This window comes from Phycodurus eques, chromosome 5 (genome assembly GCF_024500275.1).
Source record: "Phycodurus eques isolate BA_2022a chromosome 5, UOR_Pequ_1.1, whole genome shotgun sequence".
Lineage (NCBI taxonomy): Eukaryota > Metazoa > Chordata > Actinopteri > Syngnathiformes > Syngnathidae > Phycodurus > Phycodurus eques.
The window spans coordinates 17462761-17488427 of NC_084529.1; the positions used below are offsets into that span (position 1 = coordinate 17462761).

The following is a 25667-nucleotide window of genomic DNA, read 5'->3' on the forward strand; positions in this document are numbered from 1 at the left end:
ATTCTACAGTCTTGTAAATAAATGCTGGTTTTCACAATCAATTGAGTATATTTGTCCATTTGTTTGATGAGCATATATTATCTTATTCACTACTACCTGTAAGTGCCGCGAAATGTAGAGCAGTTTCAATGAAGTCGTTACACAACTGCGTTTTTAAATCCTACCACTAATAATGGACTTTGGTCCAGGTGTGCCTTGGGATAGTCAGTGTACATACGACATCGTCATTCATGTTGAAATCTAACTTTTACTATTGCTCTAATATTTAACCATCTCTTGTCAGTGGTTTAGTCTTCGTGCTTTCCACTAATCGCGCCCACGTAATCATGTCCACTTCCCTGCAGAAATACAATGTTGAACCTTGATCTCGGGTCCCGATGGCTTGATAAGGAGATCACGTCGCGAATGGGAAGGAGTGGCCTGGCATGATTCCCACTCTTGTGACTGCAGGGAGCACAAATCCACACATTTGATTTCTGTACTGACATGCTTGCGATTAACTACAAGTGGCTGGTTTGTTACTAATCATTAGCCTCATACCATAATTGCCCTAGTCATTTAAAACTTCAACTAAGCAATTTGATGAATAATGAGTAATTAACTACAAATGACTGGTTTGTTATAAATGAAAACAAATTGGAAATAGTTGTTGTTGTAGTTTATATAGCTAGCCTCCTCCCGTTGTAACAACAATTGAAATTGTGACATTGGACCCATTTGTCCATAAACCAAATGATCGTATAATGCATTGCGATAAGAATGTTGAAACAGTGCTTCTTTGCTAACCTTTTTTTTTTAAATACCATTACAGGACTGTAAATCGGCTGAATATTCAGTATATAATATTGAATTATTGAATTTGAAGCGTCAGTGCCTTTTCTGTAGCATTTGCAAATGATGCGCTTCACGATTCACACCACGTACTTCAGTTGTCAAGTTAGCCAGGATAAGAAAATAGCTTCCTGTGTTGAACCTTTCACAATAAAACATATTCAACATTTTAAAGCGTGAGTCTTCGTACAAGCAATACTAATCCAGTGACCTATTGCTGGTTGTTGACAGCAGAAAAACATTTTGTAACGGTATGTACCGCACCTACGGTGCGGTGGCCGACTGGTTAGAGCGTCTTTGACAACTCTAAATTGTCCATAGGTGTGAATGTGAGTGCGAATGGTTGTTTGTTTCTATGTGCCCTGCGATCGGCTGGCAACCAGTTCAGGGTGTACCCCGCCTCCTGCCCGATGATAGCTGGGATAGGCTCCAGGACGCCCGCGACCCAAGTGAGGAGAAGCGGCTCAGAAAATGGATGGATGGATGTAACGCACCTAGCAAAAGAAAAGGCGGTGTCGTGAGCAAATCTATTTTGAAAACACATATCCGATGTCACTCATGCTTCAACTGTTAACTTGACGTCATCACTCTGCTATCCCCTCTCCCCGTTTTTCGTTCCTTCACAGGCTCTCTCTCCATCAGCACCATCGCTCAAATCCACCTGCTTTCCTCTCCTTCCTCCTTCTCCCCGTTTACACCTCTTACAGAAAATCATTTCCAAAAATGGCCAGCAGTTTCTCCAGGATCCTGTCGTCCAAACGCAACATTGGGATCCTCTCGGTGATCGGCGGCTCCCTGACGGCCGGATTTCTGCTGCACCGGCAGCACGTCAGCGCCGGAGCGCCGGGGCGCAAGCTGTACCCCGCCAGGTGACGCCATTTACGGGCTCCCCCCCTCCGCGAAGAAAAACACGCAGAAATCATTCCTTTTGTAAACATTCTAGTAGGTTTTTTGTTGTTTTTTTGGCCCCCGCTATTGTTTATCTGCTAATTAGAAGTCTGTTCATGTATGCGTAACCGTGAAAAGGGTGCTAATTAGGCCAGGTGTGACCTAGGTTAACGGTACTTAGCGTTTCTATGTTTAAAAAGATACATTTAAATACTTAGAGACTAAATATAAAAAGAAAATGTATATTGTAATTTAAAAAAAATGTGTTTACATAATTTAAAATGACTCATTTTTCTAGGGAATGCTAATTCTACCAGTCATAATTAGCCACGGGCTAAGATTAGCATTCTGAGATTCAAGGGTACTGAGATTAGAAGACATTTATATTGAGTATTATGTGTAAAATTAATTTCTTGTTGCTTTATTTTCAATGTGAAAGAAATGAATCAGAAATTTTAACAAAAAATATTCACCACTTTTTATAATGGTGGCATTCTAGTTAATATTTTGCTTTTAACCTTCCTTAAAGCTGCTTATTTAATTAAATTTACAATTATAATTATATAATTTATATACACCATATATTTTTACTTTATTTGTTAAAATTATTAATAGGTGTATATTGCTGATGTGATAATTTAATTTGAATTTTTATCTACCTATCAATCAAACAGTTCTTAAACTTTTTACACCAACAATCACCTAAAAAAAATTACTTATCCTCCAAGTATGATCATACTGACCAACCTTATAATACAGTAGACAGTAATGTTAACACTAGGCTTAAATATTTTGTTTACTGAAAAACGACCTAAACAATGATTAAATTAAAATGTTTCACACATCAAAGTTAAATAAGAATTGTACCTAAAGAATTTTTTAAAAACAAACTGTTCTCAAAGATTAAATGCAAATGTTTTTTTACTTAGTTACTTAAAATTAAATAGCGTACAACTAAACTGTACTTAGTTCTTGACAAGTATCTATCTATCTATCTATCTATCTATCTATCTATCTATCTATCTATCTATCTATCTATCTATCTATCTATCTATCTATCTATCTATCTATCACTGGCAGTTTGTGTTCATACTATGTAGACAATGGCACAGGTCTCCCTACTTAGCTATAAATGAAATAAACAGTTGTTGTAGTTGTTCTTTTTCCCTTTTCACAGTTGTATGGCCTTCTGCTGACACTGTATTGACAAATGTGTGTGCGTACGTGTCCCGAGGCACATCTGCATGCATTACCAAGTGACACGTATGAAGAGATTAGGCAAACAATATCTCTCAGCCAGATATAAACCCTGCTCTAAAAGTAGCACACATAGTATGTGCTCATTTTGCACAAAGGTGAAGTTCCCTCTGCTTGCTGTGTGTTTTGGATCATTCATACGTCACAACGTGAGCAAAGGACGCCTGCTACCTGGAGACCAAACAGTTTAGAAAATCAATCCCCTTAGACAAATATTGGACACAATAGACCGGAACCTCAATAAGGGCATACAATCTACCTCAAATTAGCCTTTGAACAGATAGAGTTACCTTTCTGTGAGTGTAATCTTGCATAGATTAGACCTTTGCAAGGGTGACAGTGGGTGAACTCCATTAATCTTGAAATACAAGTTATAATTTTGCTGCACGTTTTTTGAGAAAATGAAAATAATGAATACATTAAGCAATAAACATGAACTAGACACACTTGATTTGCTTTAGTGGGCCACACGAAATTATGTAGTGGGCCGGATCTGGGCCCCGGGCCTTGAGTTTGACACGTGCTGTACAGGATAAGCGGGATATTAAATGAACGGCTGCGTCAGCTCTCAGTGGCAGAAAGCCATAAGCCGCTCGTTCAAAGCTGCTTTAATATTTACAGTATATACGTGCATCAAAGGAGTATTGTATTGTCTGATAACAGCAGTATCGCAAATTGTGTTCCTGCATCTATTTCCCAATGAATGAATCAACATTTAAAACACCACCACTCTATTAATAAAAATCACCTGTAAAAAAAAAGGAGGCATTAATTGATTCAAGTTGACGACACACCTGGTGATTGAGGCACGGAGGCCTCTATTTGAGGGAATCTAGTAATTTAATTGAAAATAGATGTTTGTGATCTATTTTTTTGTGAAGGAGCAAAAGGGGGCCGTTTCCTGGAGTGAGGTGTTTATTTTTTCAAGTGGATCTTATTAGTTGAGCCACAAAGGCCTCAATTTGCGGAAATGTGTATGAACTAATATGATTATACGTTTATTTGGGGTGAGGCATTTTTTTTTACATGGGTCTTGCCCAAGGTTATTAATTGAGACTTGAGGCCTCTCCTTGATGAAATACAGTAGTTGAAAGTACATGATAATGTCCTCAATTTCTTGAAGGGGAAAAAAGGTAAATGTTATTAATTGAGGCACAAAGGCTCCATTTGATGGATCCATATGGATAATAATATAGTAGGAGCTGTTTATTTGGGACGAGGCGTTTATTTGTTCTGGTAGATGTTGAATCCGGTGATTAATTGAGACCCAGAGACCTCTGTTTCAGGAAATACAAATTAATGTACATTATGTCCATTTTTCATGAAGGAAAAAAAATTACTGGAGGTGAGGCGTTTGGTAATGTGGAATTTACCCCGCTGTGATTGATTAAGGCAAAAGGCCTTTATTCTTGAAAATATGGTAATTGATAGTAGATGATAATGTCCTAAAAGAAACAAAGGAGCCATTTACTAGTGGTCAGGCATTTATTTGTTCAAGTGAATGTTGCACCTGGTGATTAATTGATGCCTCTATTTGAAGAAATATGAAAATGTAAAGTATCCTATTTTTATGAAGGGGAGGTGATGTGTTTATTTATTAATGTGGATCATGCACCAGTTAAGAAATGTGTATAAAATAAAATAGGACCCATTTATCTGGGGTGAGGCATTTGTTTGTTCAAGGGGATGTTGCAGTAAGTGATTAATTGAGGCATGGAAATACTGTCATTGAAAAGAAGATCTTGAAAGAAGATGGTCGTCCTATTTTTCCTGAAGCTGTTTATTTGAGGTAAGGCATTTATATATTCAACTGGATGTTAACACCAAGTGATTATTCTGGTGTTCAGAGGCCTCTATTTGAGTCATTTTAAAGTAGATGATAAAGTCCGATGAGTTTTTTTTACTGGAGGTGAGGTGTTTATAATTTCCAAGTGGAGGCTTTGAGGCAGGGAGGCTTCTATTTGAAGTCGCCCACTTTAGTGTGTCCGCTGTGTTTTGTTTGCGCAGTGCGGAGTACCCCGACCTGCGCAAACACAACAACTGCATGGCCAGCCACCTGACGCCCGCCATCTACGCCAAGCTGTGCGATAAGGCCACGCCCAGCGGCTACACGCTGGACCAGGCCATCCAGACAGGCGTGGACAACCCCGGGCACCCCTTCATCAAGACGGTCGGCATGGTGGCCGGAGACGAGGAGTCCTACGAGGTCTGCTCTTGTTACCGCTACCTATTTGTTGACAATGACATAAACCCTGGTGGAAAAGTAAACAAGTACAAATACTTTGTTACTGTACTTTAAGTAGATTTTTCAGGTAGATGCACTGAATCAACGTCGCAGTCCAAGTGGAGCATTGTGCTAATGCTTAAAAATAATAATAATAATAATAATAATAATAGTGGCAACGGTTTTTCCTGTGTGGAGTTTGTATGTTCTCCCCGCCGTGCCTGGGTGGATTTTCTCCGGGCACTCCGGTTTCCTCCCACATCCCAAAAACATGCGTGGTAGGTTGATTGAAGACTCTAAATTGCCCGTAGGTGTGAATATGAGTGTGAATGGTTGTTTGTTTCTATGTGCCTTGCGATTGGCTGGCGACCAGTTCAGGGTGTACCCCGCCTCTCGCCCGAAGATAGGCTGGGATAGGCTCCAGCACGCCTGCGACCCGCGTGAGGAGAAGCGGTGAAAGGAAATTGATGGATGGATGGACAATCAACACAGTCAATAATATGACTATCAACAAAGGAAGTGACGATTACCAAACGTCAAGCGTGTGTGATGTACAAAAATTAGACAAAGATAAATATGTTGTTTTTATTATTCCACTATTATTGAACCTATAATCTGTGTGACTCAGTTGACAAAAAAATTGAGAGGGGAGGTAAAAATAAGTGACCGAGATAATGTGGTCGCACAAGTGCATAAATATATAAATGGGGATGTGGATGTGTGCAGAATTAAGCAATCGCATTCAAACTCATGTTAAATGGGGGTCAGCACACACCTGACACGATTTAAAGTGCCTCTGATTAACCCCAAATAAACTAAGATGGGAGAAAAGTATTTTATGATTTTAAATGGTATTATTTAGATGATTTTAGCTTACAGCTAACGAAAACCCACATATTACCACCTCCCAAAAATTTGAATGTTACATAAGAAACAGTCAAAAACATTTTGATATGGAAATGAGGTTGCAATTGGCCTTGTGAAAAGGATTTTCTTCTGTTGAATTAATCTGAAGAATTTATGAGTTTCACTTTTGGAATTGCAGTGCTTAAATACAAGGAACTCTCCTACAGTATTCTAATTTATTGAGCTGCACCTGTAAAGTGGCTGTGAAAGAAGAGCCAGAGAAAAATTGTTGAAATTTGGACATTCCAATGTTAAGTTAGCAAAGGACACTGTATTGCTTGATGGAAAACAGGGATGAAATTCTGCCATTTTACCGATAATACTGATTGCGTGTTGTTTCCAGGTGTTTGCGGACCTGCTGGACCCCGTCATAAAAGAGAGGCACAACGGCTACGATCCCCAAACCATGAAGCACCCCACCGATCTGGACGCCAGCAAGGTGTGCCGCCCACCCTCAAAGATTATGTTACATGGCATTATTATTTGGATTTGATCCCTTCAAGGAGACAGGCGTCTCAATAACATGTCAGTGACAAGCTGTCATCAAAATACCCCAAGAATCAAGAATTATAGGACACTTTATACCCCATTTCATGTCATGCTGAAATTAAGCCATTTGGAAGGTGCTCAAATGAACGACTATATACTGAGCCCTGAGTCGACACATTTACAGAAACGGTGTCAAGGAAGTATGTTGAAGGGATACATCTCGACCTGAGGGACAAGCTTTGCAATTCGGGGAGAAGCTAAGATTAGCCTGGGTTGTTAGTGGAAGTTACAGGGACTCTTCGCCGCACGTACATTTTTTTTTTCAAAATGAAATCATCTATAAAATTCACTTGTTATTAACGGTAATGTTGGAAGATGAGTTTAAAATGATATTAAAGTGTTTTATATTTACGGTTTATTCAGTTTATCAGAAGATTTTCAACGTCATGTTCCCGCCCGGGTTTCAGCTCCAGTCGGGCCACTTCGACGAGCGCTACGTGCTGTCGTCCCGGGTGAGGACGGGCCGCAGCATCCGCGGGCTGAGCCTGCCCCCCGCCTGCACCCGGGCGGAGCGCAGGGAGGTGGAGCGCGTGGTGGTGGACGCCCTCGCCGGTCTCAAGGGCGATCTGGCCGGGAGGTACTACAGCCTGACCCAGATGACGGATCATGAGCAGCAGCAACTCATCGACGTGAGGAAGAACCAAAATCAGATAATGGCCTTCTTGGCAGTGTGGAAATCTTTGAAAGTGTGGAGGCTGCATGGAAATGAATCGATCGTATCACCTCTGCCAAGTGCTAATCACATGAGTGCAGCGTTTATGCGCGGCCTTCTGTGTGTTGCACAAAAACAAAATCCAAACCAATAACATTGTGGAGTCATGATATTCAAGAAGAATTAAATATTCTGTATATTTAGTCTTTTCCTTCTTATACATGTCAAGCCTGAATTAATGCATGGCACTGTCGCAACTCAATTTTTATATTCTTGTGGTTTTCACTGTCCTTTATGTAGTCAAAGTTTGGACATTTTGGGCATTGCCACATGTAACCCCTTGTGTTTATTTACGTCAGGACCACTTCCTGTTTGACAAGCCGGTGTCCCCCCTCCTGACGTGTGCGGGGATGGCCCGCGACTGGCCCGACGCCCGCGGAATTTGGTGAGCGCTCAGACTTTTTGGTCAGTCGGTATTCAGCAGCACAGATCTACGAAAACCAGTGGTTTTCACAAATTTCTTCCACTCGCAAGTACCACCTAAAATAATTCGTACCTCTCCAAGTGCCACTGTCATGACCAACAGTAGAATACAATAGCGTAGTAGGCCCGAGTGCTCATCAAAAATTAGGTTTTAATCCTAAAAAGTATATTTTACATTATTGTAGCCACTGTAACATTATGCACAGCTTCATCATTTACTTTGCACTTAAGAATAGTTTTTTTTACTAGAATGCTATTCAAATGTATTGCACATGACATTGAAATAAAAAAATGACCAAAATAAATTTTTGAAAACAAATGGCTCTAAAAGATGAAATGCTTATCCAGTATATTGTACTTCAAAGCTAAATACAACTGAAGTGTTTTTACAGTACATTTTGAACATTTACTTTTACAATCTACAAACTTGTAGAATCACTGTGATAAATTAAATACAGGAGGGATGAGACATTTCACAGGATCCTGACTTGAACGTGTATACTTTCAAAGGCCTAGAAGTAGAACTACTATGATGACTGCCCTTCATAAATGGTAAATGCCATATTCAGATTGTAGAGCCGCACTTTCATCACATCTTGATTGTTTTATTTCAGATCCACCTTTGTGCTTTAATGTACTTTCAAGATTCATAGTTTTTTTTGGGAGATTGAAAACAAATATTCTAATAATAATTGTTGTCTTTTTAATGGGGAATGGGGGTATATCTGTTTATGTAATGATCATTGATTAACTACAAATAGTGTATCTTTGTTCATCTATCTATGTCAGCAACATATAGTGACGATCATAACAATTAAATGTTCTTCCACCAGGGAGAAGGTACAGCATATAATTAACCTGTGTATCAACCTTTTTTGTTTGGTTCCGTGCCATGAGTGTTTTGTAATGTAAAATCTGTACCTTGGCTCCAAAAATGCGCCTTAGAATATGCATGATAGTCTTTGTAAGGGCAGAATTGTTAAGAAGTCACTGCATGAAATCTCCTTCGGTTGTGTACCAACTCTATGGTTACATCCAGGACATCTATTAGTGAGTTGATTTCAGGATTTTCTCTCCTGACAAAGTTACAGCAGCAGTTTCCTACTTCCTGAGCTGTGCTGTAAAAGTACAAAGCTGCTTTTCCAGTTGCGTTTCATCTCGTACCCACGAATAGCCCAATGCATCGCATCACCCGTCCAGAATCAATCGCCAACCTCCTTTCTTTCCCTTAATATTTCACCGTCAGTCCTTTCAGCTGCCGCCGACGCTTTCTCTTTCCGTTCCATTCTGTCACTATTAAACAACCAGCAGGTCACGTGAGGGCTTTGGGACCAGTGGGAAATGTCATGCGTATCGCTTATTGTTGACTCGCAAGATCCAAGCAGAAGGACAAAATAAACATACAAATTAGCACATTTAACGAACAAGTCATCATCACCTTTGGTGATGGGTGTGACAGTCAAGTCTCCGCTACATTTCATGTCTCCTGTGCAGGCACAACAATGACAAGACCTTCCTGATTTGGGTCAATGAGGAGGATCACACCAGGGTTATCTCCATGGAGAAGGGAGGCAACATGAAGCGAGTGTTTGAGAGGTTCTGCAGAGGCCTCAAGGAGGTCAGATGCAGTCTGTGTTTTCCTTCAGTGTGTGTGTGTGTGTGTGTGTGTGTGTGTGTGTGTGTGTGTGTGTGCGTGCGTGCGTGTGTGTGTGCGTGCGCGCGCGTGTGTGTGCGTGCCGGAGGACAGAAATAGAAGAGGAGGCGAGATTGAGCAGATGAGCAAATGGTTAGGGTTTCAAACCTGAGTTAGAATTTCAAACAGATCGATGGTTTCCAATTTGGGGTTAGGATTTCAAATGTGCTTTTCAAGCCAGTCTTAGGGTTTCAAATAAAGATTTAAAGTCTTTATTAGAGTTTTCAAACAAGGATTATAGTTTTCAATTACGATTTCAAGCCTGGGTTTGGGTTTCACACAAGAATTAGGGTTTCAAATTTGGCTTTCAAGTCAGATAAGGTTCCAAATTAGGGCTTCAAGACCGGTTTAGGGGTTCAAACAAGGGTTAGGGTTTCAAATTAGGGTTTAAAGCCTGGTCTGGGTTTCACACAAGGGTTAGCGTTTCAAATTCGGGGTTCAAGCTTGTGTTAATGTTTCGAATTAGGAATTTTCAACGAGGTTTAGGGTTTCGAATTAAGGTTTCAAGCTAGTGTTAGGGTTTCAAATTAGGTTTTAAAGCCTTGGTTTGGGTTTCAATCCTTTGTTAGGGTTTTAAATTAGCCTGTCAAGCCAGGGTAACATTTCAAACAAGGGTTGGGGTTTTAAAGTAGGGTTTTCAAATCAAGCTTTCAAGCCTGGATAACTGTTTCAAGCAAGGGGTATGGTTTGAAATTAGGTTTTAAAACAGTGTTAGGTTATCAAATCGGGATTTCAAAGCTTTGTTCGGGTTTCAAATCAGGGTTTCAAGCCTTGGTTTGGGTTTCAAACAAGGGTAAGGGTTTAGAAATGGTCTTTTAAGCCTGGGTTTGGGTGTTAGGATTTCAAATTTGGGATTCAAGTCAGTGTTAGGGTTTCAAGCCTTTGTTAGAGTTTCAAATTAAGCTTTCAAGCCCGACTTGGCGTTTAACACAAAGGTTAGGCTTTCAAAGTCGGGTTTCAAAACGGGGTTAGGTTTCAAATTAGGATTTCAAGTCTGGGTTAGGATTTCAAATTAATGGACTGTCTGTTGTACTTTCCCACAATTCCATGAGCTGCACTCACGCAAACGTTTCCGCCTACAGGTGGAGCATCTGATCCAGGAGCGAGGCTGGGAGTTCATGTGGAACGAGAGGCTGGGTTACATCCTTACCTGCCCGTCCAACCTGGGCACTGGCCTGCGGGCGGGGGTCCACGTCAAACTGCCCCTGCTGAGCAAGGTAACTCTGCTGTGGGACAGAACACCACCCGCAGGCCATTTTTCTCATTTTTTTGCTCGTTTGGTCCGTCACCCCTCCAGGACTCTCGCTTCAGTAAGATCCTGGACAATCTGCGTCTGCAAAAGAGAGGGACGGGCGGCGTGGACACCGCTGCCGTGGGCGGAACCTTTGACATCTCCAACCTGGACCGCCTGGGACAGTCCGAGGTAGAACCCTAAATAACTTTTGATATATGGTAACCATTCTGACAGTGGTGGACCCATCTTGTATTCAATCAAGTATTTGAAAGTAGAGAGTTAAATTTCAATCATGCTCTCTATTGCATACAAAATCCCAGAAACACAAATAGAGACAATAGGCTCCACAAAAATAATATGACAGTGGTGCCTTCAGATACATCGAAATCCTCTTTCCCCATTGAATTGAATGGAAATGTCATGAATTTGTTCCAACTGCACACCCAAAAAAAAACACAAACCAATGTAATGTGTGTTTTAATAAGAAAATAAAATCACTTTATAATATTGTACTTTATAAAAACAATCTCATGAAAAAATTTAATTGAATGTAAATGAATATAACAGTTTTGCCACATTTTGTGCTTCAATTCAATGGACATTGTGCTGCTCGTTCTGGTATGTGCGCCTAGGCCACCTGGGGGCAGTACAATATGGAGGCAGTCATAAGTTCTTCCTCTGTAAGTCGCCGTAATATGAGTTGTTCTTTGCAGAGGATATAGAATATATGCCTGTGAGTATTGTCATATTAGCGGTCCACGTGTTGCGCCAGCGTTTGTGTTAAAATTTCTGTTACTTCAAGGGTTATCACACCGCGACACCGATGCTATTCATATGCCCACTCACAAAAAACTCAAGAGCCCAAGCCTGAAATGACAGACCGTCTTTTCGGCTGAATTTGGCCAATTCCAGTGCTCCTCCATCAACACTTTTGACTGGTCCCGAGCCTCACAGATCCTCCATGTTCCCGCTCACAGGTCCAGCTGGTGCAGACGGTGGTGGACGGCGTCAACTACCTGGTGGAGTGCGAGAAGAGACTGGAGAAAGGCCAGGACATCAAGGTGCCCGCGCCCATCAAGCAGTCCAAGTAGACCACCTGACCCCCACCAATCACACTTGCGCCCCTCTCCATTCTCACCTCACCTCACCTCACCTCCTGGGCACACACATGCACAAACACCCCACCCAGTACCCATAGATATATCAGAAATATCTATGTCAGTGTTGCATTTAGTGCTCTTCAATAGCTAATATACCACCCACCTCTCTTATTATATAAGCAACATATTTAATACTCCTGACAAGGGTTGCAAAGGGGTGGACCTTTTCTGGAAAGCGTCTGCATAATTTCCATGGGAAGTTAAGATGGGGAATTTTGGGAATAGTAAGCAGTAATATTAACATTTGTTGTCAAAAGAAGACATCCATGAAAAATAATACATTAAAAAAGTGTAATAGTTCAACAATATACTTTATTGACCAATCAATAATTTCATTGGAGAACAAAAAGTCCCATTCCAAATGCAAATCAAGAAGCACCTTCCTTCAAGCCTCTTGAGCCTAGCCTCTGCGTTTTTGCGAAAATCTTTTCAGCAAATGGGCCTCTTCATATTCAACTCGTTTTAGTCAGGATTATGCTAAAATCTATATTTTCCCCAACTATATTTTAGTTCCCCATTAGCTCATTCACTGCCGGGCGTTTTCAAATAATATTGTGACAATATAAGCACAGACCCTACCAAAAGAAAGAGTCGGCTCTTCTTTCAAAATGTTTGTTGCCACCTGTTTCTGTTCTTTCGTAACCAGCAGGAGAACATTGATTAGTTTCACCCAAAACACCAGTTTCTGACCAAACAATGGAGAAAGCAAGTTTTTAGGGGGAAAAACACGTCAACCAGAACAGTAATTTTGATGCTGACTGACCGCATGGCACAAGTCCATCAGTAGCTTTTTTACATGGCGTTCGTCATTCACTCCATGAATAATGATCGCAACACACACGTTTTCCTACTTACCACGAGACATACTCTGTTTATAGCAAACATATACTTACACGAATGTGAGGTACCTAAACTTGTCCGACTTCCAACGTGGTGGCATTTCTCTACGTCCTGATCGGCGTGAAACACTGAGAAAAAGCCCCTATTCTTTGTGTTCTCCTCAAAAGCTGTGCTGATCTCAAATCCAAAGCGATGCCACGGCGCCATCTACAGGGATCTGTTAGTCATTACAGTGGTTTACAAACTTAAATTTCACAGACAAGCTGGCAAAGACGCTCTCCCACACCTGCCTATTGAAAAACGTACTTGACGAATATATACGTCGTCTGATTCCAGTTAATGTATGTAAATGTCCGCCGCAGTGAATGTCTGAAGAGCCAACCTTCAATTTTGTAAATTTCTATTTTATTCCCGTTAATTCCCATGGAAAGTTTCCAACTTTGAAAGTTCCCGTCATTTTGCAACCCTACTCCTGACACTCCAGAGCCACACAAAATCGGTGGTGGGCTTCGGTGGGATTCATTGAAATGTAATAATTGGAAATAAAAAAACCCACAAGCTTCTCCCGCTGAATCCAACCTGCTTTGCCTCTAAGCCCCCCCAAACCCGCAGCATGCCACCTCCTCCCCCATGTTAATTAAAAGTCATCACATGGTGCTCATGCTACTCATCACTTGGAGTGGATCTGAATGTGACTCTTACAAAATGCAAAGGCTGGTGTCTGTGCTGTAAGCCATTGAAGCAATATCATAGCAGCTCATCTCTGAATGTCACACGTGTGTCTTTTATTAAACAAATCATCTATTTAACAGAAATTATGTCTCCTACTTTTTGTCTCTTTGCTAAGGAAAGGATTGAAGTAACCTCTTGGAAAAGGTCAAATAAACTGCAATCAGTAGCCCCTTTTTCCATGTTTTGTAAAATCCAGGATTTTTTGTTGTTGTCATTTTTGTCAACAGCACCGACACAAAACGGGGGCGGGTCATGTTTTTATCACAGTTGGTTAGTTCGTTAATTTGCGGGATCACACAAAAGGTACCTGTGTCCCAAAACCTTGGGCCAAGCAAGAAGTTGTTAAATTTTGCTGCTCATCCTAGAATGTATTTGCATTTTTACTGTGCAGTAGCACAACTATAGTGTCTCAAATTAGGGTTTTAAACCAGAGTTAGAATTTCAAACACGGTTTAAGGTTTCATATTCTGATTTGAAACTAGGGTTAGGATTTCAGATTAAGGTTTCAAACCAGGGTTAAGGTTTCAGATTAGGGTTTCAAATCACGGTTGGGGCTTGAAATAAGCATTTCCAACCAGACTTGGAGGTTCCAATAAGGCCTAGGGTTTCACATCAGGTTTTAGGGTTTCAAATTTTAGTTTCAAACTAGACTTGGGGTTTCAAATGATGGCTATACTAGTATATAATTGTTTGTTGGTTAGGATAATTACGTAAGAAATACATCGCCAAAACTTTTGGATATTACAGTCTGCTTGCATCAGGGGCCATTTGGGGCAATGACCCACCAACAGGCCTCTCCAACAAGCTCTATAGCTTGTCACATCCTCTCATCCTGTCGACATGCAGTAGCCACTAAGCTCGTAGGAAAAATACTACATGTCTCTGGCGTTATTGTTGGGCCTTGGCGTAGGTCTGTTCTCCACCGAGTGCTCTTGTTTTCCCAATGAACTATTGTTTCCACGTAAGAGACGGACAACATGTTATTGTCTGGACGTGGACAACAAAGCGTGCAGTGTTTTTGTTTTTTGTTTTTTTCCCCCCCCCCCGAGGAGACGTGAAGCGTTGGAGCAGCTTAACAGTGAGCATGACAACAGCATCTTTCCCCTCCTCCTCGTTCTACATATGACAGAGGAGGGAAGTGCGGGTTGCCATGGCGACTACTTTTGTGGCGCTCCGATGGGGGCAGGACAGAAAGGAGAGACTGTATGGTGACAAAGAAGAAAATCATCTGTAACCAGGGAACATGCCCAAGGTCACAGTTTGTGGATTTAGATACTGTTGGGAGTCCAACTTGACGTGTTTTGAAATGCGACAGCAATAACAATATCCTAAAGGGCTTGTTTGAACCCTGAAATTCGAACACTATTTTCTAAAGTGACCCAAAATACATAAAGATTCTATTGTTTTAAAATGCACCGTACAGGTGCTACACATGAGGCCATTACGGCTCAAATTTGAGCCATGTCTACAAAAATCGATTTTAGATTTAACAGGGTGTGTTAAATCAAGGAAAATCAAGGAAAATGGTGGGGAATTTGGAAACTGTAAATGTCATGTCATGTCTCATAAATGTTGATATTTTTTATGGTACTTTTGTTAACTGAGTTGAAGAGGGTGCTTGAAACAGCACTGCCTGTGTTCCCACCACATTTGCGCGGTTTCATGCGGAAACATGCACTTGTTGGTCTATGAAGGCTCATGCAGAATCTCAAAAGTGAAAAGCGTAAAATGGGGAATTCATGATCATGCATGCTAAACATGAGGAAAAAAAGTCAAGTGATGAACCTACAATGCAGCAAATGAAAATGAAAACGAGTGAACTCGTTCCTTTTTCCCCGAAACATTGAATAATGTTTAGTCATCCATTTAATACATTTTGAAAAGCTCTGCAGTTCATTATTTGGTAAAGACAATTATTATGAGGATATTTTTAGCCTATATGATATGTGTGCATGGAAAATGAACCGTACTGGTACCAATACCTTAGGGTTACAAAAGAAAGAATTCACACTGCATATGTTTATTTTCCAGTCAGCAATAAAAATACTAGTAATTCAACAGGATGTATGAACCTCATTTGCTCTTTCTGCTGGACCAAAATGTTTACAATAAACTGAAGGAAGGGAGGACAGCTCTTCTGAAACTGGCCTGCAATTTTCCCCCCTCAAAAGGAAAAAAAATGGAAAAGAAGAAGCGTGCAGTGATCCTTGCAGCTCATTCGTAGAGCGCCCTCTGCTGGCTAGTTGGTGAATTTGCTGTTTGGTCACAACAGGAAATCCTCCACTTGCTTTTGTCATGGGTCACTGATGGTGTAGTGGCGCACTTGCCTGACTTTGGTGAAGGCAGCGTGGGTTCAGTTCCCACTCAGTGACAGTGCGAATGGTTCACCGTGTCTATATGTACCCTCTGACTGACTGGCGACCAGTTCAGGGTGTAGTCCGCCTTTTGCCCTAAGTCAGCTGGGATAGGCTCCAGCGTCCCGCGACCCTAACCAGGATAAGCGGTGTTGAAAATGAATGGATGGATGCTTTTGTCATGGAAACACAGCTTTATGATGAGAAAGAAAGTCGCATGAAGTGCGCAACAATATTACATTGAAAACAATATAAGACCTTTGGGTCAAAGTGGGTTTGGGTGTAGACACTAAATTATAGGAATGCGTAAATGCCAAACATCAGCAATTTGACTTGAGCACATTAGATTGTACCTAATGGTCATTTGTCCATTATTGTAATCGTGACTTAATAAAGCTATTGGGTTTTCCAGTGTAAAAACTGTATGATAAAGATCCTCAACTTTATTTATAGAGCACAACCTCCTCAATGGTTTTGCCATGTTTGTACTGTAAATTTAAGCTGAGAGCAATTTTGTTTTAATTCAAATCCATTGCGGTGGTGTATAAATATTCAATATTAAAATGAAAACTCTCCTTCTCCTTCTCCAAATATCTGTGGACCTTAACTGTTTCAGCGGGAAGGACAACAACAATAATAATAATAATAAGAAGAAGAAGAAGAATCACCTGTATTGTCATGAACATGCATGCATGCACACGAAATTTGTTTTCTGCATTTTACCCATCACAGTGAACACACACACGCGTGTTAGTGGAACACACTAGAGCAGGGGGCAGCTGAAGGTAAGATGAGATGGAAATCATTCTTATTATCCTCCACAAAAATGACTTTTTTTGTTTTGTTTTAACTAGAGGTGGCAAAAGTCCTTGCACTCGACACGTTCCACTTGTATAACTCCACTTCCTTTTCCTCACAACAGGCCAACATGTTTGTTTTCCTGCCCTCTTCCTGAATCCAAGTCTTCACATGCGCAGTACGAAGATAGAATAGTTCATTGTGAGACAAGGGAGGGGCAAGTGTTCGAAATTATCATGATGGGTTCAGCATTTTTAATGTGTTTTAAGTGCTTCAACTAACCATAACCCTACATTAAGGAAAACTATCAGGGCCCCCTGGGAATCTCAGCGTCTCAGGCAATAGCTTGTTTGCCGAATGGAAAGTCCGCTCTGATCATTTTACTTAAGTAAAAGTAAAAAAATACTGACTGACATGTAAAAAAATAAAAATGTTTTTTTTACGGTCAATTATTTACAATACCCATTTTGAGAACTTGAAACAATGCAAAAACACTTATCGGCACACCACCGAGGTCAGCACCACTGGGATTGTTACATGACACAATACGAGACATGATTCTCTAGTGTGTAATATGAGACAAGTCATGTGTTTGTGGTACGATTCTCCAGTGTAACACCAAAGTTTGCGTCTCTGCGGACCATGATTGTGCTCTCAGATATTACTGCAAAAATGTCAGAAAAAATCTACTAGGACAGTCTTAACTATATTTGGGGTTAATCATAGGCACCATGGTGCCAGGTGTGTGCTGATCACCATTAAACAGGAGTTTGAATGTGATTGGTTAATTCTGAACAGGCACATCCCAGTTATAAGAGGGTGTGCAAACTTGTGTAATGACATTATCTCAGTTGTTTATTTTTACTTCCCCTCTTGAAAATATATATTTTTTAAATCATGGAACAACTTGGAATTATTTATTTCAGTCTCATTTTCATATCACAAATACCTTTCATTTAAACAGAGGTGTGCAGACTTTTTATATCCAATGTATTTGCTTTTAGCTGCAACCGTGTTACAGATATACTTCGGCACCTGAAAAACATACATAAAAAATATTGCTGAATAAATACTTTACAATTAAAGTAAAATTTGATTTGAATACCAATTGTTAGTTTTACTCTAATTACAGTAACAGGGTTGCAAACCAATGCTAATGCTAATAAAATTAGCAACTAAGATGCATTAGTTTGAGTAACACACTTTATTATGGCTGAAAGCTTTTTTTTTCCCAATGGGAAAAATAGGCACCAAGACTTTGTCTACATATGTCAGAGCAATTAATAATAATGATTGTCATTTCTGCTGAGTCCTGTAGCTCACTTTGTTTTCTCTTCCTCTAGATGGCTAAAAAGGTTTTAGTAGCAGCATTGTGTGCAGGTTGACAGACAAAACTTCAGAAGATAATTACCACTGTTTAAAATAAAAACAAAATGTGTTAACAATTACAAAGATGTGAACAAAACCATACCGAAAAAAATAAATAAAAAGCTGATAAAACTTATTTAAGATTTTATATGAGCTACAGTTCTTTGTTGTCTCGGGACAACTATAATTGACACCACTAGAGCACATTTCTATCTTTTGTGCATGGATTATTTAACGTTTCATGGACGGGACAGAAATGTCCGCAAATTCCGGAATGGCCCTGGTTTAGAGTTCAAGTGGAGCAGTGAACTAATATAATCATAAAGCCACTTATTTATATGTCGAAAGGGTGAAAAGGTACAAACGTAGGTACAATAGACGACTGCTTTAGAGTGAGAGGATTTCAAAAGATGAGCAGTGAACCCGTGAACGCTCGTCACAAACGACTTCCGCATGCGAGTGAGGAGTTTTGATTTAGTCGTGCTCCGATTGGCCGCCTTTCGACAAAGCCACGGTGTGCTGCGCACCGATTGGCCGGGACCCGCTGAGCGACACGCCCGCTCGACCAATAGCGGGCTGCCACAGTGTGGTAAGGAGCGGTGCCGGGGCCTAGTCCAACATCCTTCCCCGCCTTCTCTCTCTTTTTCTTTCGATCCGCAGCCCGGAGCGAACCGTCACCGCCACCACCACTACTACAGAAAGCTAGACTTATTTCCCCTTTTCGCGGTGTTGTTTGCCTGGCACCGAGTGCGATGCTGAGGCTGATCTTCCTGGCCGCCGCGCTCGCCGGCCTCTCCCGAGCCAGCGACGTGCTCGAATACACCGACGACGACTTTGACAGCGGCATTCAGGACCAGGAGCTCGTCCTGGTGGAATTTTATGCGCCGTGGTGAGTCATTTGAATGTTTCAGTTTGATTGTTATCCCCGCGTGACCTCTTGAGCTACTCGTAAACCTAACGACGCCAGCTTGTTGTCCGTGTTAACAAGCTAACATCATATGGAGCGTCTCTGCGAGCTTCCTTACGTGTGTTTAAACGCATAAATTGAAATAATACCTTTTCTCATGATTATTTTATGTGGAAATGTGTGTGTTTATGTAAAACAAAACTGTAGCTCGTGATAAATGCAAGCTAGCTACTAGCTAGAGGCGAAAGTGTAACAGCAATGACACATTAACCCCCCCCCCCCTCCGCCCCGTCACCAGTCCTTTATTGCAGGATTATTCGTATACATAGAAAGATCAAATGAAAGCTTTTGCATTTTAACAATAAACCCGAAACGTCAAGTTAGGTTCGGCGCCGTTTTCGCACTTTAAAAACGCCGTTTAACCTGCACTAGGAAGTTAGGGGCGGGCCCACTCGCTGTTGTAACGCCCGGATTGGCCGACGAAGTTTGGGTGGCTGCCTTTGATTGGTTGAAGCTGGTTGTGACATATTATTCCGTATAACGAAACTTAAAACGTTTTTTGAAAGTGAAACAAACTGTTTTTTGTTTTCAGAAACGTCACACGACAGCAGAAATAACACTTTTAAATGATTCCTTTTGTATTTTAATTAATTTACAACAGTCTTTTAGTATTAAGAACAGCGCTAAGCAAATTTTATGACTGCGTGTCCTACCGTAACAGAAAAATATATTGTTCAATAATACATAAAGATAACTACTGATTGGTTCTCTTAATTCCAAGGTACATAATTTCAAGTTACAGAATGTGTTGACGGTATAAACTGTCACAAATTTGATGGTAAATGTGTTGTTTGATAGAAATTCAAATTCTTACTCGAATGACAGACATACTCCCATACAAGGTCAATTACACAAGTTTTATTGTAGAAGAGTATTCTAAAAATTTGATTTTAAAGGTTGGTATGTTAGAGGGAAAACAATGAAAAGGGGGCCTCATCTGTAAGGAATTAGACTTGGGAACTAGAGGTCCATGGTTTGAATTCGACAAATTGGTTTCATGGTTTGAATTTCACAAATTGCTCTTGAGGAAGGCATGACCCCACCTCACCCAGCACCTTAAAATCTCTCCTTGGATTCTTGCATGTGAGTTTAGGTCCGTAAAATGCATTGTAATGTCCTGTTAGAAATGTATAAACATTCCCAGCCGAGCAAACGCTCCCCTCAGTCTTATTTGCCAAGCGGAGAGCTGAACACACATTTTATTTGTCTCAAACATCTCTGCTGTCCTTTTTAAGGTGCGGTCACTGCAAACGCCTCGCTCCTGAGTACGAGGCGGCAGCCACGCGCCTGAAAGGGATCGTCCCCCTGGCTAAGGTGCTTAACAGGACAATTGTCTGTTTTTGATTGCACTCTTTTGCCACAGCCATTAAACACCCTTCACTTTTCTCCCCCAGGTTGACTGCACAGCACACAGCAAGACTTGCAGTAAATACGGAGTCAACGGCTACCCCACCCTGAAGATCTTCAGGGGCGGAGAAGTTTCTGGGCCCTACGATGGCCCCAGATCTGCAGGTAAAGTGGTACTTTGACCGAAGCATAGCAGTTTTGCAACTTCATATTTTTTTAAAATCAGCTGCACTGTGATGAAAGACTAGTCGAGGACGATTTATATTTTTCAGCACGGTACTGTAGCGTCTTCTCAGGCGTTGAAAGGACGGCGAGCTGTAGTCGATTACAAACCTCTTCAATGAGACAATAAACAGCCCAAAAATGTTTTGAAGTACGTCAACAACAACAGGTTGGGCATCACCGTGGCCCCTCGCAACTCTCTCTTCGACCCGCTGAGGAGGACCGAAGTGGGAGAAGCACATTAATGTGGCGCAAATGCACGTTCAGCATGTAAACATCATCGTAAAGCCCAATTCAGCAAACTTTGGGGTTGTTGGCCCATGAACTAAGAGGGGCTATGGGTGAAGAAAAAAGGGGCTGGGGGGTATTTTGAGCTTGTCTTCTGCTCCCATTCATGCGACTTGAATTAGCCGCGATGATCTTTGCTGGTGACAATGAATGCAAGCTTTTATTTCATCCACAGTTTCATTACAAAAATGGGAATATGTAAAACACAACATATGTATACTTGGCCTGTATTTGAATGGCTGAGACACTTAAAACCCGTAAACGTCGTGTTGCCGTTCAGCTTACTTGAGTGGATGGGTACCAACACGAAGTGGGCAAGTACTTCAATAATAATTGCCAAAACTACGTCACACAGTCGACAATTTGTGGTTTTGGTGTTAAAAGGATTATTGCATTTAATCGACAAATCGCACAGATGTCAACCTTAAACCACGTGGCACTCATTTTGACCCATGTTATACATAAAACGGGATAAAAAAAGATTCTGATCGAAGGGGACCTTTTAAAGGTGCATGCTATGAGGGTTAAGATGAAGTTTTTGCATTATAAAAACATGCTTTGTTTTGCTGTCTCAGACGGAATTGTGAGTTTCCTGAAGAAGCAGGCGGGCCCCGCCTCTGTAGCGATCACCACTGAGGCGGCGTTCGAGGAGTTCATCGCAGATAAAGACGGCAGTGTCGTCGGTGAGTCTACGCACTGCCCTTAAAACCTCATCGAACTGTTTGTTTGCACCGTGATGATGTCTACTGGACACTAGGGTCAAGTCATCGTTTTATACATATTCATACACTGCCAGTTCACAACAAACGTTATTTTATGTCACTTTACATGTTGAGCAGGTCAAAAACTAACTGAACCCCACATTAGAAGAATTCGGGTTTGTGGTATAACATTTAAAAAACAAACTGCTCTTAAAATTATTTATATGTTGAAAAAAAATATATATATTCTGAAGGATTAAATACAATATATACTACTAAAATGTTAAACAACTGAACTGTACTTAATAAATGTGCTTTAGTGGATTAAAAAAAAGTCACTAACTGCAACTATTGTAGTCAAATGTTGATCTTCTAACCACACTCAAGCTGTTCTCGTTTTTCCAACTCTAGCTGCCCTTAAAACTGAAAGTGAAAGCTATCTCAGTCTGGATTCCCCGTTCTTGTCTTTTCCTGCCAGGCTTCTTTGCCGACAACCAAAGCCCTGCGTACGGAGAATTCCAGAAGGCCGCTAGCGACCTGAGGGAAAACTACCGCTTCGCCCACACCAGCGTCGAGGCGCTCTTCCAGAGCCAAGGCTTGGACGCCGAGTGAGTGCGCCGCCTCCCTCAGTCCAAACAGCAGTGAACTTATTTTATTTTTTTACGTCCAGAGGCGTCATCCTCTTCCGCCCGCCCAGACTTGGCAACAAGTTTGAAGATGGGTCGGTCAAATTCGGCGAGGAGAAATTCACCAAAAACAAAATCAAGGCATTCATCAAGGACAACGTGTATGTTTTTGTCCTTTTGAACTCTGTCAGAAGTGACCACAGCACCTTTGCACTAAGCATAAATATTAACAACGCTTCCTAATGTTATCAATGACTGCAAACTGAAGAGCTCTCATCTCATTTCCCCAACTCAGCTTTGGAATCTGCCCCCACATGACGGACGACAACAAAGACCAGCTGAAGGGGAAAGACCTGCTGGTGGCCTACTATGATGTGGATTATGACAAAAATCCCAAAGGCTCCAACTACTGGAGGAATAGGTGTAGTAATTCTGTTTCTCCTGGTTTCCAAAAACTGCCAAGTATAAATGCATTTTTTTTCCTACAGTTGAATCCTGGAATTGGCATTCCACACTCTCCAAACACATACACATGAATAATTAATAGTGTAACTCATTTGTTTAATTTGTTCCCAACAAACATAGCCCGGTTTCCACTGTTATTTGTTCATCTCCACTCGAGCATCAGTTCCAAGATGGCTTTACAGAACCAGAAAATCATTTCAGATATAAACTTGCCTTGTGTGTGTCTACAGGGTGATGAAGGTGGCTAAGAGCTTCATTTCCCAGGGAAAGGAGCTCGGCTTCGCCGTTGCCAACAAGCTTTCGTTCAGCCACGACCTGTCAGAGTTCGGCCTGGACGGAGCCCATGGAGAGCTCCCGCTAGTGGCCTTGCGCACCGTCAAGGGAGACAAATACGTCATGACTGAGGAGTTTACGTAAGTTGGAGAGGAAAGGTGTTGTTTTTTTTTTTTCCTCTCAAAATTGTCTGCATAAAAATATTGGGGTCTCTGGGGTTTTATTTAGTTGTGCCTATTTCCTGCTTATGTCTTTTTGCTCTCCAAAACAGACGCGACGGAAAAGCCCTTGAGAGTTTCCTGCAGGACTACTTCGATGGTAAACTGAAGCGTTACCTCAAGTCCGAGCCCATCCCGGAGAACAACGACGGACCTGTCAAGGTGACCTTTTAAGAACATGCACTGTTATGAGATCCCCTCATGGCCCTTTTAACCATGACATCACGCTTGCCTCCGGGTGGCAGAAACTCCGATTGCACACTAGTAAACAAACGTATCCATGTCACCTGACCAAGAGTTTGAGAAAACTGCTAAATGGCTTGAGTGATGAGTCTAGCCTTCTTTTCTACCGTCATTTTGTTTTGAATGTGTGAAAAGATGTTACTTGAGGTAAATTCCTTCCAAGGGAGTTCAATTTCAGTTCAAGTCAGCTGTAGTCTCAACTTTTTGCCACCCCAAAGTACCTTTTAACGACCTATTTTCTACAAACAATATAAAAAGGGCTACAAAAGTGGTTTGTTTTGGCACTAGGTGCTCACAAGTTGCTACTCCTATGCATTTTTTTAGGTGTTGGTGGCTGAGAACTTTGACGCCATCGTCAATGACGACGGCAAAGACGTGCTTATCGAGTTCTACGCACCGTGGTGCGGCCACTGCAAGAGCCTGGAGCCCAAATACACGGAGCTCGGCGAGAAGGTGTGACACGCAGGAATGAGCCACATTGATAATAAACTCAAAATTGTTTCAATTAGATATCGCAAATGAGTCCAAATTTCCCTGCTGTGCTCTCCATGTTAGCTCGCCAACGATCCCAACGTGGTCATCGCCAAGATGGATGCCACGGCCAACGACGTGCCGTCGCCTTATGAAGTCAGCGGGTGAGTCAAGTGCAAAATTTCATGAGTACAAACGAAAGTGAGTCAAGGCGCCGTCTCCCGCCCGCTTCACAAGCTCAGTGGCTGGGTTTATAATTTACTATAATTGAGAACTCCATTGCAAAGAAACAAATCAATTAGTTGGAACTGGAACATTAACCTGAATGTTAGGGTCAAACACCCTAGTCCATTACTAACCTATGCCGATGCAGTAGTCATAATTACAGTAAATACTTCTTTAAAAACACTTGCCTGTGATTATTCTCATTCATCCAGGTCTCATTTCTTTACACTTTGTGGATTTTTAAGTGGGTAGCCTGCTTGGATAAGAGGCGAAATCAGAACATTCCAGTTGAAATCGATTCAATGCCCAGAGTATCAAAGTACATGTCTGCTACAAAAATAAAACAAATTCAAAACAGGAAGTCATGGCAGTAACTGAGCGTGCATTCTTATTGGTAGACTGACGCACGCTTAAGAGTTAATTGCGCGCCATTCATCACCTCGAAACGTGTGTCGGGACAGTCAAACCAAAGGATCCCCTTATTGTAATCTTAATAATGATAATGTTGATAAATGAAACCTTTCTTCCCTCAGGTTCCCAACAATCTACTTTTCACCAGCCGGCAGTAAGATGAAGCCAAAGAAGTACGAGGTAAGTACTGCCGACCACACCGAAGCTCCGCATGTCACCTTAGTATGAACTTCGTCCCCCTGGGTAAATTTGTCTTCTGCCGCAAACACTATACACTACTATTCCAAGCACAAGCATTACATACACATTCAGATGGTCATTTCTCACATTTCCATAGTTCAGAGTCACACCAAAATTAACCATTAATAAATAAGGAATTTCACATAATTTTTGATGGAGCGATTCACTGAAAATAGGGTGACGCGTGGTGCTAATCTTGTCATCTTGTGGCGCTCAGGGAGGCCGTGAGGTGAGCGACTTAGTTTCGTACCTGAAGAGGGAGGCGTCCAACCCCTTGGTGATTGACGAGGAGCCCAAGAAGAAGAAGAAGAAGAAGAGCAGCGACGACGACAAGATTGAGCTATAAAAAGAAAAGTGAGAACGTGACATCCTCGCTGCGACTTGGGATTTTTTGTTGTTGTTGTTGTTGTTAGGGGAATCAACAGGAGAGAAGTACATTATATTCCACTGTCTTAGTGAACTATAACAATGCGCTGAAGCCAAGTTGATTGGGTCCTCTGGCAATACTGTGGAAGGAAGAGAGTGGTTTCTCTTTAGTGAAGAGGGGAACCTTTTTCCGAAATTTTTTTTTTTTTTAAAGGAAAAAAAAAAAAGCATCTAGTCTACTCCACATCTCTCTCCGGCTCGTGATGCACTTGGGCCGCACAGCATTCGGCATCAACTGTCACTCAATTTCTGCTTTACTTGTCACTTGAGGGGGAGGGGGGGGGGGGGGGGGGGGTAATGTTAATGGTGAATTCCTTCTTTTTTGTTGTCTGTTTTTGTACATTTGGAAGGATTGTGAAATAAAATGGACGATAAAACAAACTGTTTTGTTTAAAGCACCAACTGTCATAATGTACTGTTATTTGTCATTTGCTGCACACAGGTCAGTCTTGTAAGCGGTACCTAATATTTTAAATAATGTTAACCTGGTTAATTTTAACCAAATTATTTATTCAAGTGCATATTTTGTTTACTTAGTGAAACAATCATTCTCAGGTGTACAACAGGCAAAGCTA

At 41.3% G+C, this 25667-nt stretch overlaps 2 protein-coding genes across 2 annotated transcripts; both read left to right on the forward strand.

The window, feature by feature from the left end:
- The first annotated feature begins 1225 nt into the window (after nucleotides 1–1225).
- ckmt1 (creatine kinase, mitochondrial 1) lies at nucleotides 1226–13521 on the forward strand. Its single transcript, XM_061677815.1, has 10 exons — nucleotides 1226–1348; nucleotides 1458–1700; nucleotides 4984–5182; nucleotides 6450–6545; nucleotides 7063–7284; nucleotides 7667–7752; nucleotides 9285–9408; nucleotides 10566–10700; nucleotides 10781–10906; nucleotides 11695–13521. Exons 1-10 carry the CDS (start codon nucleotides 1242–1244, stop codon nucleotides 11806–11808), a joined length of 1452 nt encoding a protein of 483 aa, XP_061533799.1. The 5' UTR covers nucleotides 1226–1241; the 3' UTR covers nucleotides 11809–13521.
- Nucleotides 13522–18548: 5027 nt separating this feature from the next.
- Nucleotides 18549–25494, forward strand: pdia3 (protein disulfide isomerase family A, member 3). The gene is made up of 13 exons (XM_061677816.1): nucleotides 18549–18858; nucleotides 20172–20250; nucleotides 20331–20448; nucleotides 21369–21476; nucleotides 21973–22102; nucleotides 22165–22281; nucleotides 22416–22541; nucleotides 22816–22998; nucleotides 23130–23238; nucleotides 23644–23772; nucleotides 23875–23954; nucleotides 24549–24606; nucleotides 24884–25494. Exons 1-13 carry the CDS (start codon nucleotides 18722–18724, stop codon nucleotides 25010–25012), a joined length of 1503 nt encoding a protein of 500 aa, XP_061533800.1. The 5' UTR covers nucleotides 18549–18721; the 3' UTR covers nucleotides 25013–25494.
- Nucleotides 25495–25667: the final 173 nt, after the last annotated feature.

Excerpts from the sequence above, each read along its gene's own strand:
- ckmt1 (XM_061677815.1), top strand. The coding sequence starts at position 1,242 with ATGATAGCTGGGATAGGCTCCAGGACGCCCGCGACCCAAGTGAGGAGA. Across the intron at positions 1,701-4,983 it reads CGCAAGCTGTACCCCGCCAG|TGCGGAGTACCCCGACCTGC; the intron begins GTGACGCCATTT and ends TTGTTTGCGCAG. Across the intron at positions 10,701-10,780 it reads AACTGCCCCTGCTGAGCAAG|GACTCTCGCTTCAGTAAGAT; the intron begins GTAACTCTGCTG and ends TCACCCCTCCAG.
- pdia3 (XM_061677816.1), top strand. The coding sequence starts at position 18,722 with ATGCTGAGGCTGATCTTCCTGGCCGCCGCGCTCGCCGGCCTCTCCCGA. Across the intron at positions 18,859-20,171 it reads GTGGAATTTTATGCGCCGTG|GTGCGGTCACTGCAAACGCC; the intron begins GTGAGTCATTTG and ends GTCCTTTTTAAG. Across the intron at positions 22,999-23,129 it reads GTCATGACTGAGGAGTTTAC|ACGCGACGGAAAAGCCCTTG; the intron begins GTAAGTTGGAGA and ends TCTCCAAAACAG.